Source organism: Leptosomus discolor, chromosome 3, assembly GCF_034619465.1.
Source record: "Leptosomus discolor isolate bLepDis1 chromosome 3, bLepDis1.hap2, whole genome shotgun sequence".
NCBI classification, from domain to species: Eukaryota; Metazoa; Chordata; class Aves; order Leptosomiformes; family Leptosomidae; genus Leptosomus; species Leptosomus discolor.
In genome coordinates, this window is record NC_141393.1 from 8,704,007 (window position 1) to 8,717,087 (window position 13,081).

At 49.5% G+C, this 13,081-nt stretch overlaps 1 protein-coding gene across 1 annotated transcript; it reads left to right on the plus strand.

Moving 5' to 3' along the window:
* Positions 1–563: 563 nt before the first annotated feature.
* AKAP5 (A-kinase anchoring protein 5) lies at positions 564–1,961 on the plus strand. Its single transcript, XM_009946553.1, has one exon. The coding sequence runs from the start codon at positions 564–566 to the stop codon at positions 1,959–1,961; it is 1,398 nt and encodes a 465-aa protein (XP_009944855.1).
* Positions 1,962–13,081: the final 11,120 nt, after the last annotated feature.

Consider the following 13,081-nt stretch of genomic DNA (forward strand, 5'->3'; position numbering starts at 1 on the left):
AGCGTCTGACCTTGTCACTGGGGGGCAGAAAACAGCCACTGGCTGCCGCTGGTTGTACTGGAGCCTCGGTCCAGCTCCCTGTGCAACGTGGAATTGCAGATCGCTCAGGAAGTGCAAGTTCTTTCCAGATCCGTGGGGTGAATAAAGGTTGTTAATTCTTGGCTTGATTTGTCATCCTTTTGGGGGAAAAAGAAAAGCAATGTCAGACTGGTGATTAAATAGTCGTGCTGTTAGACTGAGCGCAACTTGAAGTGGGTTGTCCTGGAGGTGAGAGTGACTCTGGCCAGCAAAGCCAAGGAGAAGCCTGCTCAACTTCACATCCACCCGGGATTCCTTGGAGAGGTGATAAAGTGAGTAATAAGCCAAAGTGGGAGTTATAAAGCGGATGCGATAGTGTCAGCAGAACTTCTCTTCGCTGCCACATCCGCTCGTTAAAAAGCAACTAATGTTATTTTGAAAACAATTCGATGAAAAAATGCACTTTGAGCATCTCTGCGGTTCTTGTGTCCGGTGCATTAATCAAGAAAATTGGTAATTAGCACAAACGAAGGAGAGGAGCGGCTATGGTGAAGGCGGCTAAGGAAATTCAAATGGAGAACCCAGGAGAGGTAGAGACTCACAGCACAGGGGCGACGTGCTCCCCGTCCGAAGAACAGGCAGAAAAACCCTCCATGCTCTGTTTTAAGAAGCGGAAGAAGTCCTGTAAGAAGGGGCTGGCCGTGAAGGATGTGTGCGAAGGAGCCTCGGAGGAGAAAAGCCAGTGCGTCCGCTCTGACCGAGGGGAGGCGAAAGTTTCTAATCAATCGCGATCCTCCAAAGGCGCCTGGGCAGCCATCAAGAACCTCGCAAGACCTCGGAGAAGGCAAAAATCCTCCTCGCGGAAGAAGATGCCCTCCGATTCCCAAGTGCAGCTGGAGATGGATGCTGAGGAGGGCTGTGCTCAAGGCTTCCCGAAGAAACGGGCAAGCTCTGGGGTGAAGATGCCCTGTATACGGTTCTCCAGAGGCAAGAAAAAACCCAGCCCCTCTGAAGCAGTGGAGGAATTGGAGGGCAGTGTTCAAGCAAATGAAGTGATGGGCATTTTGAATAAAGCTAGTGAAGAGCCAGAGGATTTAGCCCCCACGGACAAGTCTGAATCCTTCAGCCCAGTCTCCGTGGAGGAGGACCAGGATACGGCGAAGGAAAGCGCCAGCTCTGTTGGGAAGAGCGAGCCCTTGACAGAGCCCACACCTGATGCGGAGGAACATACAGAGTGCACTGCTCATTCGGAAATAACCGATTCGGAGACAGTTAATGAAACAGCCCATCAGAAACTGCAGGAGGGGAGCCTGCCCCAGGGCACAGTCTGTGCAGAAGGCGAGGAAGTTGCTCCCGAAGCACCCGATTCCATGGCTCAACCTGACAGCACCCCTGAAACCACCGAGCTGCAGGAAATCCCTAATATCTGCAAAGAGCTGCCCGAAGGGGTTGAATCAGAAAAGAGCATAAATCTTCCTGAGGAGTGCAAAGCCGAAGAGACTGTAACAGATTTCAGTCAGTCAGCGTTTAAAGAGGATGCAGCGAGCGTGCAGGCCTGCTCCAGCCATCAGGTGACATTAGAAGCAAACGCAGGCACCGGCGTCGGCATCGTCATCACCGTCACCGAAGCTGAGGACTCTGACAACACCGACTCTGACCAGGCCTACGAGCCATCCCCAGTTTTGCACCGAAATAAGCAAAAAGGGAATAAAAAATCAAACGGGAGCTTTGATTTTGGCAAAAAAGAGGGCCCCGAGGCTGGTGGCAGTCCCCAGGCAGAGGAGAAAGGTCCAGGCGACCAGGGGCACAGAACTGGGGAGCAGTATGAATTGCTCCTCATAGAAACCGCATCTTCCCTCGTGAAGGCGGCCATTCAGTCCTCCATAGAGCAGCTGGTCAATGAAATGGCCCTGGAACAGAATAAACACAACAGTTTTCTGTGATGGCAGCAATGGCCCCGAAACAAGAGTACAGGGATTTAAAGCTCCTGGGAAGGGTGTGGAGAGTTCAAAGGGCTCCCGGGGCCGAGGGTAGTTAATTGTGCATGCCTGTTCAGTTGTGTGTCTATGTGAAACGGATCCTGGGATGTGGGGCAGACCCTGCTACGTACGATGTGTCCCCTGGGGCTGGGGCTTCAGACAGCGCCATCGACTGCAGCTGTGGAAAAATTAAGGCGTTGCAGCGACTCTGTTTTCGTTTATTGGCATCATTATGTCAAGGCCATGCTTCTGCCATCATCCATAGCAGGTTTCCCTGTTGTTTGTGCTGTAGATCTGTATGTACCGTGTGTTTTAGCGAAAGGTCCCAAGGGGCGGTGAGCGCCCGACCTGCTGCTGGGCTGGATTTGGGGCACGTCGGACGCAGCTGGAGGTTTGCCCTGGCTTTCGGCGGAGAGGCGGGAGGGTGAAATGACTGCAATGTTAACATGAAGACATCAATGTCAGGCCGGCGTTTAGTATTGCAAACAGGTACTGGCTATGTACAGATGCCGGAAACCGAGGTCACCCCTGCTGTCGCGTCACGTGGAGCCGGATGGTTGCATCGAGCGGTGTTTTTCATTCGGCCTCTTCCCCTGTCACAAGCAGCCTGTGCATTTCCAGACACGTTAAAGCACAGCATCAGCCGCTCGCCTCGCTGACCCCGGGCTGCGCGAATGCCAAGGAAACGACAGCGCTTCGTTTGCCGGGAGGGCTGTTCTTGCACCATTAAGCTCAGCGGGCACGATTCCCAGTGGCATCGGCGGCGTGGGCTGGGCAGGAGCATGCCTGCTGCGGGCAGCCCCTCTCCTTCCTTTGCCTTCCTCCATCCCAATCACGATGTTGTGGTGAAGCTGTCCTCAGATGTAGCATATTTTTGATATATGGCATGTGATATAAATAGCAGTGAGCTGCATGCGTGTTAGCAGTCAACTATTGCCTCGGTGTTGACATAGTTTGGGTAGCTGCGATGCGCTGCCGGCGCTGGAATTGCTTTGATTTGGTCTGGGCGCTGCCGGCGTCCCTGGGTGCTGGCGGCAGCCTGTCCCGCACAGCTCCCCCCTCGCTCCAAAGCCTGCTTGGCTTCAGCGAGCCCGGGCATCCCTTGGGAAATGTGCATTACGCCCGGCTCGCTGCTGCTGGGCTCTGGCTGGCTCTGACACTCCACGTAGCTTGCTCTGAAAAATGCCAGAGCGATCTTACCAAAGTCCTCAGGGGAAAAAATCTAGACATGAGGGCCTGGGGACGCGGCCATAAAATGCCTGGACAGGCCAATCGCCATCAAACCCCCCGAACCGCCCTGCTTCGGGGGGGGTTTGCAGCAGCATAGCGTGCGTGTGCAAGCATCACCTCTAACTGCCAGCTGTCCAAGAGAAAGGGGGCTTTTAATAATTTGGGATTGCATCTGCGTGGCTGGGATTTACGTACAGCTGCGGGCAAGTCAGCCTGTTCTGAGAAAATTCTCCTGCGTGTTTCTCAGCCGAGACAGAAATAGCAGCCTCGCTTGGCAATTGCTCACTGACCATAGGCAGCGCGCTGAGATTTCCCTTCCCAGCGTAGGATGTGGATTCCTGTTAAAAGAAAAGGGCTGTAAACTTTCCTAGTATCTGGTGTGCCACCATATTTTAAACTTTGGTACAGCATCTCCGTTGTTACGAGAGGACTGTGAGCAGCGAGTGCCACGGCTTGTGTCTGTGCAAGTAGAACTTCAGAAAAATCAGAAGATGTTAAAAAAAAAGGTGTCTTCTTTTTTTCTGTGAATTTGTTAAACAAGTTATCAGATATCAGTAATTCAGTGTGTACAATTTTAATGGCTTTGTACTTCATACTGGTCCTTCCAGGTATTTTGCCATTTTGAAAGGGACTTTTTAGGGACTTTTATATGTACCTTTGGAGCTGCTGCAGCACCCCAAGAAGAGCCATACTGATGCTGAAGGTTGCTTATGGGATTACACAGGGCACCGCGGCAGTTCGGTGCCGAGCAAAGGGCCGCAGCATCTCTGTGGGGCCCCGCTGGTGTCGCCTGCGGAGGAGGATGTCTGGGCTCTGATAAAGAAACACAGAATGACCCCGTGGGGCCAGGCTGTCATCTTCTGTCAGCCTGCTGAGCCATTTCGGGAGGATTTCATGTGTTTCAGTATTGCCTTTTAGGCGAAACGTCTTCAAAAGAGGAGGAGAATGGCAGAAATGCTTTGGTCCAGCCCGGCCCCTATGACTTGCTCCATGTCCAGGGTTGTGTTTGCATCCTTTCTGTAGGTGGTTTTTCCCTCTGGTATAGCTGTACATATACCTGATGATTATTTCATTAAAGTTGAATGTACCTGTTATTTTCTTGCCTTGTGATTGAGTGGGTGGCTACAGAGAGATTTTACACATGAAAGGATAAACTCACAGTGGTGCTCCATTGTGTCCAGTTTTTTCAGGCAGCCGTACAGTGAGCAGAAAGAAATCTTACAGCTGGAGGCAGACCTGAATTCTTGCTCCTCCTGTGCTCTTTTTATGAGGTTTCCTTTTGGTTGCTGGCCACTCATTTCCACTGCAGAGTCCTGGCTGCCCAGGGAGTGCTATAAGGCATTTGTGAAGGATCACACATCTCCAGTGGCTAAGAAAAGCCGTCCTGCTGCTCGGCAGTTAAATTCCCCATTGGATGCTCCGTACTGCCAGAGTAAAAGGTTTGGGGCTCTGCAGACAGGCCGGGGTCAAACCCCGCTGCGCCTGGAGCGGCACAGCTCTTGCTGACCCCACGCGGTTGGTTTGGTTTTCTCTGCGAGCTGCTGGTTCGTGCTTTCTGCTCCCAAGGCTCCGGGTTGCAATTCCCAGGCACAGGGTTTGGTGCCGACAGGGTCCGCGGTGGGGCTGGCACCTCGCGGGGAAGCAGCAGGTTCAGTGCTTCGGCACTTTCTGTTATTGCTCAAATGGGCCCCAAGCCCTGATTTTTTTTCTTTGCATAATATCTTTCATGTAATTTCTTGAGGCACTTTGTAACATACAGAACGTACGGGGGAAAAAAAGTTATACATTTTTAATAGGATTAATACTATTTATTCTTTCAGGTTTACAGAACAAAATAATAGACTCATAACAGCCGCTAATGACTTAATTAAGACTTTCTACTCCTTCATTATGATTAGAGAGTTGAACATTAATAAAACATTTATTCTTTTGGAGAACAAATGATAAATTTACTACTGCGAAGAAGTACCAGGCCAGGAAGCCTGTGAGGACGTGACTGCCTGGTTGTCCAGAGCACCAAAGGGTGGCCTGGCTTTGGGACCGCGTTCCCCACCGACAGCTGAAATAAACTGGAACAGCACATAACGCTTGTTTCTTACAGCCCCGTTCAGTTTGCTTTTGGGCCCTCTGGCTCCTCATCCAGGAGTTCATTGCTTGCTGCCCCTCTGAATTATGGACGTGGTTGCTCTGCAGCAACTTCTTACTGAATCTTATTGTCCTTCTGCTCACCCCACAGCCTGTGCTGCTGCTCTTCTCCCAGATGTTTCCAGCACTCCTCTCAGCAGGGCCACTTCGGCTTTATATTCAACAAGTCCCCTTACCCCTGCTTTGCCGTGCGATTTTGAGTATTTTCATTTCACACAGCTTTTTTGTATTAGCAGCAAAGAAAAGAGCGTTTAAATAGTGTAACTTGTGCCCAGGAAGGCTTCCAGTGGGATAAAAAGCTTTTCTGTTATGTCAACACTGAGCCCAGCAGAAAACAAGTGTATCCTCTGAAAAGTTCCTTGTGGAAATTGCTGGTAGACAATGATGGCACAAACAAATTGCATTTTCTTTCCTGCCTTAGGACACCAGAAGTGTATTAGAAACGCACAGGCTGCTTAGGGCCAGATCTGCAGCTGCTGAAGGTCACTGCAGCTCCGTGTGCTTCAAAGGACCAAATCTACAGCAGCCAGGGATCTTGCGTTTGAATTTAAGATGCCGACCCTGCATAAATGACGGGCATTGTAATCTGTGTGCTTATGTATAAAAATCAAAATCCAAGAGTGTGGGGTTTTTTCAGAAATGCACGTAAGGAATTGAGTAAACTCATGAAGTACACGGGAATCCTGTTCTGTGCTTGGGATGGGGGATGGATGGAAGCCACACCCTGCTGATAGACCAGCGCGTTAGGTGCAGCGAAGCCCTAATATTGCCTGTCTTACAGATACAGGGTTTCAACTCAAATAACTCAAAACAATGAAATGCTGCAAGAGAACAGATTGATTTAAATTATTTGCTTTAATGTTATTTTACATCTGCAGTTTTATTTCCCAGAGACATGGTTCTTGTTAGCTCTTGTTGGGTGGTATTAAAATAATTAAATACTTTCATTTGCAACCAGATAAAATCTTTACATTAAATGTGATTTTTAAAAAAAAAAAAAAACTGATCAGAGAATGTTATTTCTTATACTGTTGTTTAAGCAACAATATAGGTTAACAGTTTTTAGGAGGCACAACTTTCCAATTTTTTTTTCTTTTTGCAGAGGATTGTGAAGAGTGCAGTTCTTCTGTGCTAAATAATGGGATTTTTCTGCAGTGGGGTGAAAGTCCATTTAGCTGAAAAGTGGATTTCAGCTGAAATACCCAAACCCAGCATTTTAAAATAGGTTTTGTTACATAAAAACTGACAAACATGCTGGATATAAAAGTGGGGGGAGACGTTAGGAAAACATGTTTTGCAATTCAGATTGCTAAGATGAAAGTATGAGCTGCAGCAAAAGCTGACTGGCAGTCACCCCATCAGTGCTTAAGTTACACTAGCAGAGATCATCCTCTCAAACCTCTTTAATCTGGAAGAGGAGACACCCCTGCCTGTCAAGCTGGGTGCCCCAGCAGGGTCCCTTCTGCAGGTACTGGTGTCCTTTCAGGTGGTGCCTTTCCAGCGCCAAGTCCTTACCGGTGCACGGACACACCGAGCATCACTTTGCCGTTGTCCCAGAGAGTAAATTTTAATCTTGAGCGGGATGTCACCTCTGCGATCTAACGACAGTCATTCCTGTCACGTTCGCTCTCTCTGTTTGCCATTTTAATGAAGACACGAGGCTGAGGGTGCCGATGCGTCAAGGCTCAGCGCCGTGACAGCTCTGTGTGATGCGAGACTGGTGAGCTGGCAGCTGGGTGGGAAGCACAAGTACTCCCGACTCCTACGGTGCTTCTGAGCATCCCCACTGGGGAGGAGGAGCGATGAGTCCCCTTCTCCTCCAGCAGCCTCAGCCGCTTGCTTTCCACCTGCCAAAAGCTCCCCCAGCCTCCCGCTGCACCAAGGCGTCGGGCGGCGGCGGCGCAGCGCGGGCGGACGCGGCGCGACGCCTCGCCGCAGCCCAGAGGCCCTGCAGCCGAATCTGCGCTCACTTCACTGCCCGGAGCGAGGCCGGGAAGGGCGAAGCGCCCAACGCCTCTCGTCCCGAACCTTCCTGAAGGTTGTAGAGCAGCTGCGAGCCCTCCGGGCGCGACGCAGCGGGCTGGGGGACCGGCTGGCCCGCCAGCGCAGGGCCGGCAGGCGTGCGCAACAGGCGCAACAGGAATGCACACCTGCACCCTGCTCGTTAAAGCGATGAGTAAGCGGCTCACAACCGCACCGCCGGGATAAACAGAGGCTGGTAGGGGATGCTTGGCCCCTAATGACAGGCTTCGGCGCCTGCTCTGCTGGGGCCGGCGTTGCTGCGGGGCAGCGGAGGCGACCGCTGCCGGAGCGAGTCCCTCCCAGGATGGCTGCGGGGAAAAGGGGGGTGATGCTGAGCATCAGCCTCCACCCCCGGCACGGCGGCACGTTCAGCTGGAGTTTGGCGCTGGCACCAGCCCCACGGAGGCCTGGCTCGATGGTTGACACCGCATTTCTGCCTACCGTGAGGTTTCTTCCCCTGCGCCACCCCCGACGGCTCACGGCCCTGGTTTCCCTGCCCTGGTGCCTATAGCTGGCTTCACAGCCTGCAACCGGTGGGGTGCAAATCCAGCGCCAGGAGGGACAGAGGGCTTTACGCAATGTTTTCTTGTGCTGTTTGTCCCAGTAACGGGAGGGTCAACACGGACTAAAATTTGCCCGGTTGCCGCTGGAAGGCTTTAGCACCATCACCCTATGCAACCCTTGGAGGGTAAAGCCACGCACGGGCAGCCCGGAGCCCTGCAAAGCTTCCCAGGGGCATCACAGCTCAGGTGAAAACCAGCCTAACTCAGCAGACGAGGTTTTGAGCTTTGCTGCACCTTTGTTCTGAGGGTGCAACGTCTGGTTTAGAACAGTTAGTGGAAACATTTCCTCTCTTAGGCTGCTTTTGAAGTTGTGCCATTGCTTTTTCTTAATGAAACATGCAAATCCTGTAAATGCTGCGATTGCATTCTCGGGGAATTCAGTCCTGACACAGCTCCAGTTGTAAATACCTAACTGGCATATAATTTAGGGTGGATCCATCCTCACTACCATCTTCCTCCCAATCTTATTGCTCAGAATATATTTTCGTAGTGCTGGACTGCTGGGAAGCCCACTCAGTTGCAGTCCTTTTTGGCATAGCATGGGAAGAGGGGGAAAGAAAAGGCTGGGTTTTATTAAACAGTGAAGCTGAAGAGGATTGCAGCGGCATGGCATGACCCGCTGTTGGCAGATTGCCGTGGGAGGGCTTTGACAAGCCGAGAAGAAACCTCCCGCCTTGGCCACTGATAGCTCACGGTCACGTTCAATGACGCTGAATTGCATCTGCTGAGATTGCTTTTCACTGAGCTTCTGAAGGCTTCGCTTACACGGGATTCATACCTTCTGCCTCCAAAATAGTAGAAAACTATTCAATATCAGCATTACACTCTCTCTAGAAAGCTCCTTATAGTGGTATTTCATGGGTTTATTTTTAACTGCAATGCTCACTGCTTTGGGTTTACGTCCTGACAGCGAATTTCTTTTCCCTTTTTAAAGTTCTCAGTGTGCCCAAATCTCCCAAACCCCTCTGGTGAGGGGCACTGCACCCACGGACGGGCTGTCAGCCCTCCTGCACCCCCTGCATGCTGCTGCCGCCCGATTTTGCAGTGATTTGACAGACGACATGCAAGCAAAGAGCCTGCCTGCATGGCTGGTGTAGCTCGATGGCTGAAGACATGTTGTAACCACAGTCTGTGCAGGAGGTAAAACGAGCTAAATGAGTTTTCTATCCCGTGTGGAGATGGGGTGAGCACGGCCCAGCCATCAGCATTACCTCCTGGGCAGCCCTCAGGCAAGTGCCGGCATCGCTCTCCCCCAGCTGCCCAAAAATTCAAGGTGGAAGAGGTAAAATTGGAACACTTGCAGGTGAATGTTGAGAGGGGACGGGTTACCTTTTAAGGACGACTTGTGCAAGTAACGGGCATTGAAGTCTCGCTCCTCTGGCACTGCGAATGCAGGAGAAGTTCAGCCTAACGCTTTCATTGCACAAGTGCTACCGAACGGCATCTCCAGCCAGCCCTGCAGGTGGTGAAAAGCAAGTTTCTCAGTAAAACAACTAGACCCCATGCTGCAAGGGGGAATCAGTACCCTTTATACCACACCCTTTACTGGACCCTAAGCAGCCCAAGAAACATGGCCCCTGTTGGACCTGGCCTGTCCAGCGTCAGAGTGCTAAAAATACTTCAAATACCTATCTCAAAATTATTTAGCATGCTTTGGTTGTTGAGCCAGCTAACCTACAGGTGGCATATTCAGGCCAGCTCCCAGACACACAGAGAGTGATAGTAGCCACTGCAGCACTTATTAGTGTTTTAGAGGTTAACTTAACCTGGCCGAGGAGTCTGCTCACACTACAGGGCTTTGACAGGAATCTGAGCCCAAATCTTCCCATGTTTTCGTAAAACATGAGCTGCAGAACCCACACTTCAATGTCTGTGGTTTGTCAGCTCCACAGCCTTGATGCTGGGACCCCTTTGCATCACAGGTCAAAGCTCTGGGGATCCCCTGGAGATGTCAGACTTCCAGCTTTCAAGTACCACCACCCTGAAGCTTTCTCTGCCTAAGCCTATGTGCATCTATCAACCAGTCGCAGATATCTGGAAGGAATCACCGGTATCATTGTTCTGCACACTAGGACAAATTCTTTTATGTTTTCATGAAAAAAAAACCACAAGAAATTAATATTTGCCAAGCTCAGCTGTGCGAGTCAGGCAGATTTTCAAGCGTGAACCCGCATAAAGGTTAAGCACTCAATAATTCAAGTGTCTTCTACATACAGTAATAAAACTTCTCATGATGTATCCAGGAGCAGCTGCTGCCCTTGCTCAGCAAACGTAACTGTCTTCTAAAATTATTTTCTATTCATAAGACTTGGAGAGAACGATGTTTTCAAGCTAACGTAACTCAGAGCTGACGACTTCTGTCTTTCAAGCTTTTTCTACTGCTTTAATTATAACAGCACTTTAATGCTTGCAGTAGAAAACTGCTGAAAATGCATTTCTTGTATAGCAAATGATGCAAAAAATGCCTTTCGCAGATGTTTGATGTCACAGATGTTCAGTACCACAAAACTTAACCAAAGTACGCCCTAAAAAGGGGTGTGATGATAAAAAAAAAATAAAATCACTTACAGTCGTAGCTTTTCAAAGACATACTGAACACATACATGAACGCAGTGCTGATTTCGGTGCGATTTCAGCTTTACTGAAGCATTTGCAGTCAGCGCAACGGAGTCACTCCTATAACACATCCGCACATGTAGCTGACGGACATTTGGATCTTCTAGCCGAGTTCCCAGTTTTCATTAAAGCTGCCTTTTAATGGCCAAGAAGCAAACTAAACAATCCTGCCCACCAACCTGAAGAGGAGCAGCATGTCCCAGACATCTTTGGGCAGTGCTGCTTATTGTCCCTCCTGCTGCCCCCAATACTGAGCTCTACTACCACTGCCCCGTTACCGTTGCAGGGACATCAAGGGCCGTTTGACTGCCAGGATCAATTAGTTCAGGTGAGTTAGGGATCTAGCGGAAGTTCCAAGGTGCTCATCTACTGACTGAAGAGTCTGAAAACGCACTTTCAGCTCTTCTCTACAGCTATACCCAACCCAGCAGACACTCCTCTCTGTTCTTAAATTTAATGTAGGAACCTGAGTGAAGCAAATAGCACCCAGAGAAGCCAGCCCACTCAGTAAAGTGTCACCAGACAAATAGGGAATGACTATAAAATGCTGGTTTTATGATTTTTTTTAACCATCATGTAGAAATAGAGCTCAGCTGAGGCCGGAGGGCATTTGCCCCATTTATAAGCAGCCTGTGCTGGATGTGATTTAGCTTATGCTGTTACCCCGGGAGAGACCCAGAAGGCTCTCTTCTAGGAAACGCTCCGTGTGGATCAGGCCGTGCTCAGATGCAGCATTTGCAGGCCTGGATGTCGGCAGGGTTTTGTTTGTTTGCTTGTTTTAAAGAAAGGCTGTTTAAGCAGAGTTAAAATGCATTCACACCAGAGCAGCTTTAATGGGTACACGCAGCGAGAGGAGCACTCGAGTCTAGCAGGCAAGCACACAGCAAACCGCAGCGTGCATTTTGTAACATCATCCGGGCAGGCTCAGAGGCTGTTTGTTTTTCCCCTTTGTCTTAAAACACAATTTGGCAGCCCTCAGTGGCCAATCCATCCCCTGGAGTGTGCAGCTCCCTGCCCAGGAGAAGCAGCAGCCGCCCTTACAAAGCCCTCAGATGGTCTTTTAATTTGGCAGCGATTTAATTGCAGCTCTTGCTCCAGGACAGTTTCAAAGAAGACAGCTCAAGGGTCCTGACTACAAAGAGCTTCGGAGCGGGCATTTTGACAATAAACTGTTCTCACCATTGTTCAGGCTCCCCCTTTCCAAAGGCAATGACTCAACTCCACCAGCACTGGCAGGGAGCCTCCAGCTTCTCAAAAACTGGGTAATGAGATTACGGGAGCAGCTCGCACAGCTTTTGCTCTTTGCTGCAAAAGAAACCTCTGCGCTGTAAGAACTTCGTGTGTCTTTTTGGGGCCCTCTGATTAGGAGCATCTCTTGAGGGATGGGTTGGAGGCCGTCTGGTAGGAAAAGCTATAGAGGGACAAAACATGAATCCAAGAGGAACGCGTACAATTTTAAACCCCTCTTGGTAAGATTTTACTTTTCAGATATCGATTAATGATAAATGAAGAGCAAAAAGCTTGCGGTTTAGCATTTTATGGTGGCTCCACAAGCAGAGAAGAAATAACACATTATATATACAGACTGTAATATTTAAGAATGCATTTGTCCCACTGCTTATAGAGTCAGCAATAATTTTCACTGAGAAAATCCATGTGTGGTAGTTAATCCTGTGAAGACTTAGGTTAGGATGTGCCTCCTCTCTGACAGGAGAGGATACTTTGCAGCTTTCATTCCTCCTTCCAGAGAAGATGGTCCCATAATGGGACGTGGTCCTAGAGTGGCACCAAAATTTGTTTCTGCTCAGGCAGAGCGGTTGATGAGGGAGGAATAGGAATAAGGAAAAATGCATGCAAACCCCTTGCGTCTAAAAGTAAATTTAAAAGATTGTACTGACGAGGACTCCAGGGCTTGTCAAAGTGAAGGTTGCCACCCCTACATCAACACCACCAATTCCCTTGAGAAGATCAGCCTTACGGCTCCCACATGTATTTATTTATGCAGAGATTTATTAACTGCAGTTACATAACACAAACTTCAGGATTCATCTCCTTGAGATATTTATTTTAATTAAAAACAAACTGTTTGGGAAACACAATACATATTTCCCTCTACATTTCCCTCCATCTAGTTTCAGAAGAGCAATTCTACGGGATACAAACAGTCCTAGGCACCACGCAGCGTATTCGACGGTGTTTAAACCTCACACCCAGCAATACAGTCTTAATTCTAGTAAAGCAGAGCAGAAGTAAGTTTACATTTACAAAAAATGTAATGGAGTTACATGGAGCTTCCAAGAAGGGCTTAGATGGGAATTAGCTTGAGTTTAAAAGTGAGAGAAGTAAAAAAGCAAGTACACAAAACGGAGTACGCAGCTCTTCACAGTTATCTCAGAGGTGACGGGAATGGTGGTTGAAGGAAATCAGCTGCAGAGAGCAGACGCTCACTAGGTGGAAAATGCCAAAATATCCAGAGTTTCAGCATCTGAAGGCTACACAGGGGGAGAA

Excerpts from the sequence above, each read along its gene's own strand:
- AKAP5 (XM_009946553.1), top strand. The coding sequence starts at position 564 with ATGGTGAAGGCGGCTAAGGAAATTCAAATGGAGAACCCAGGAGAGGTA.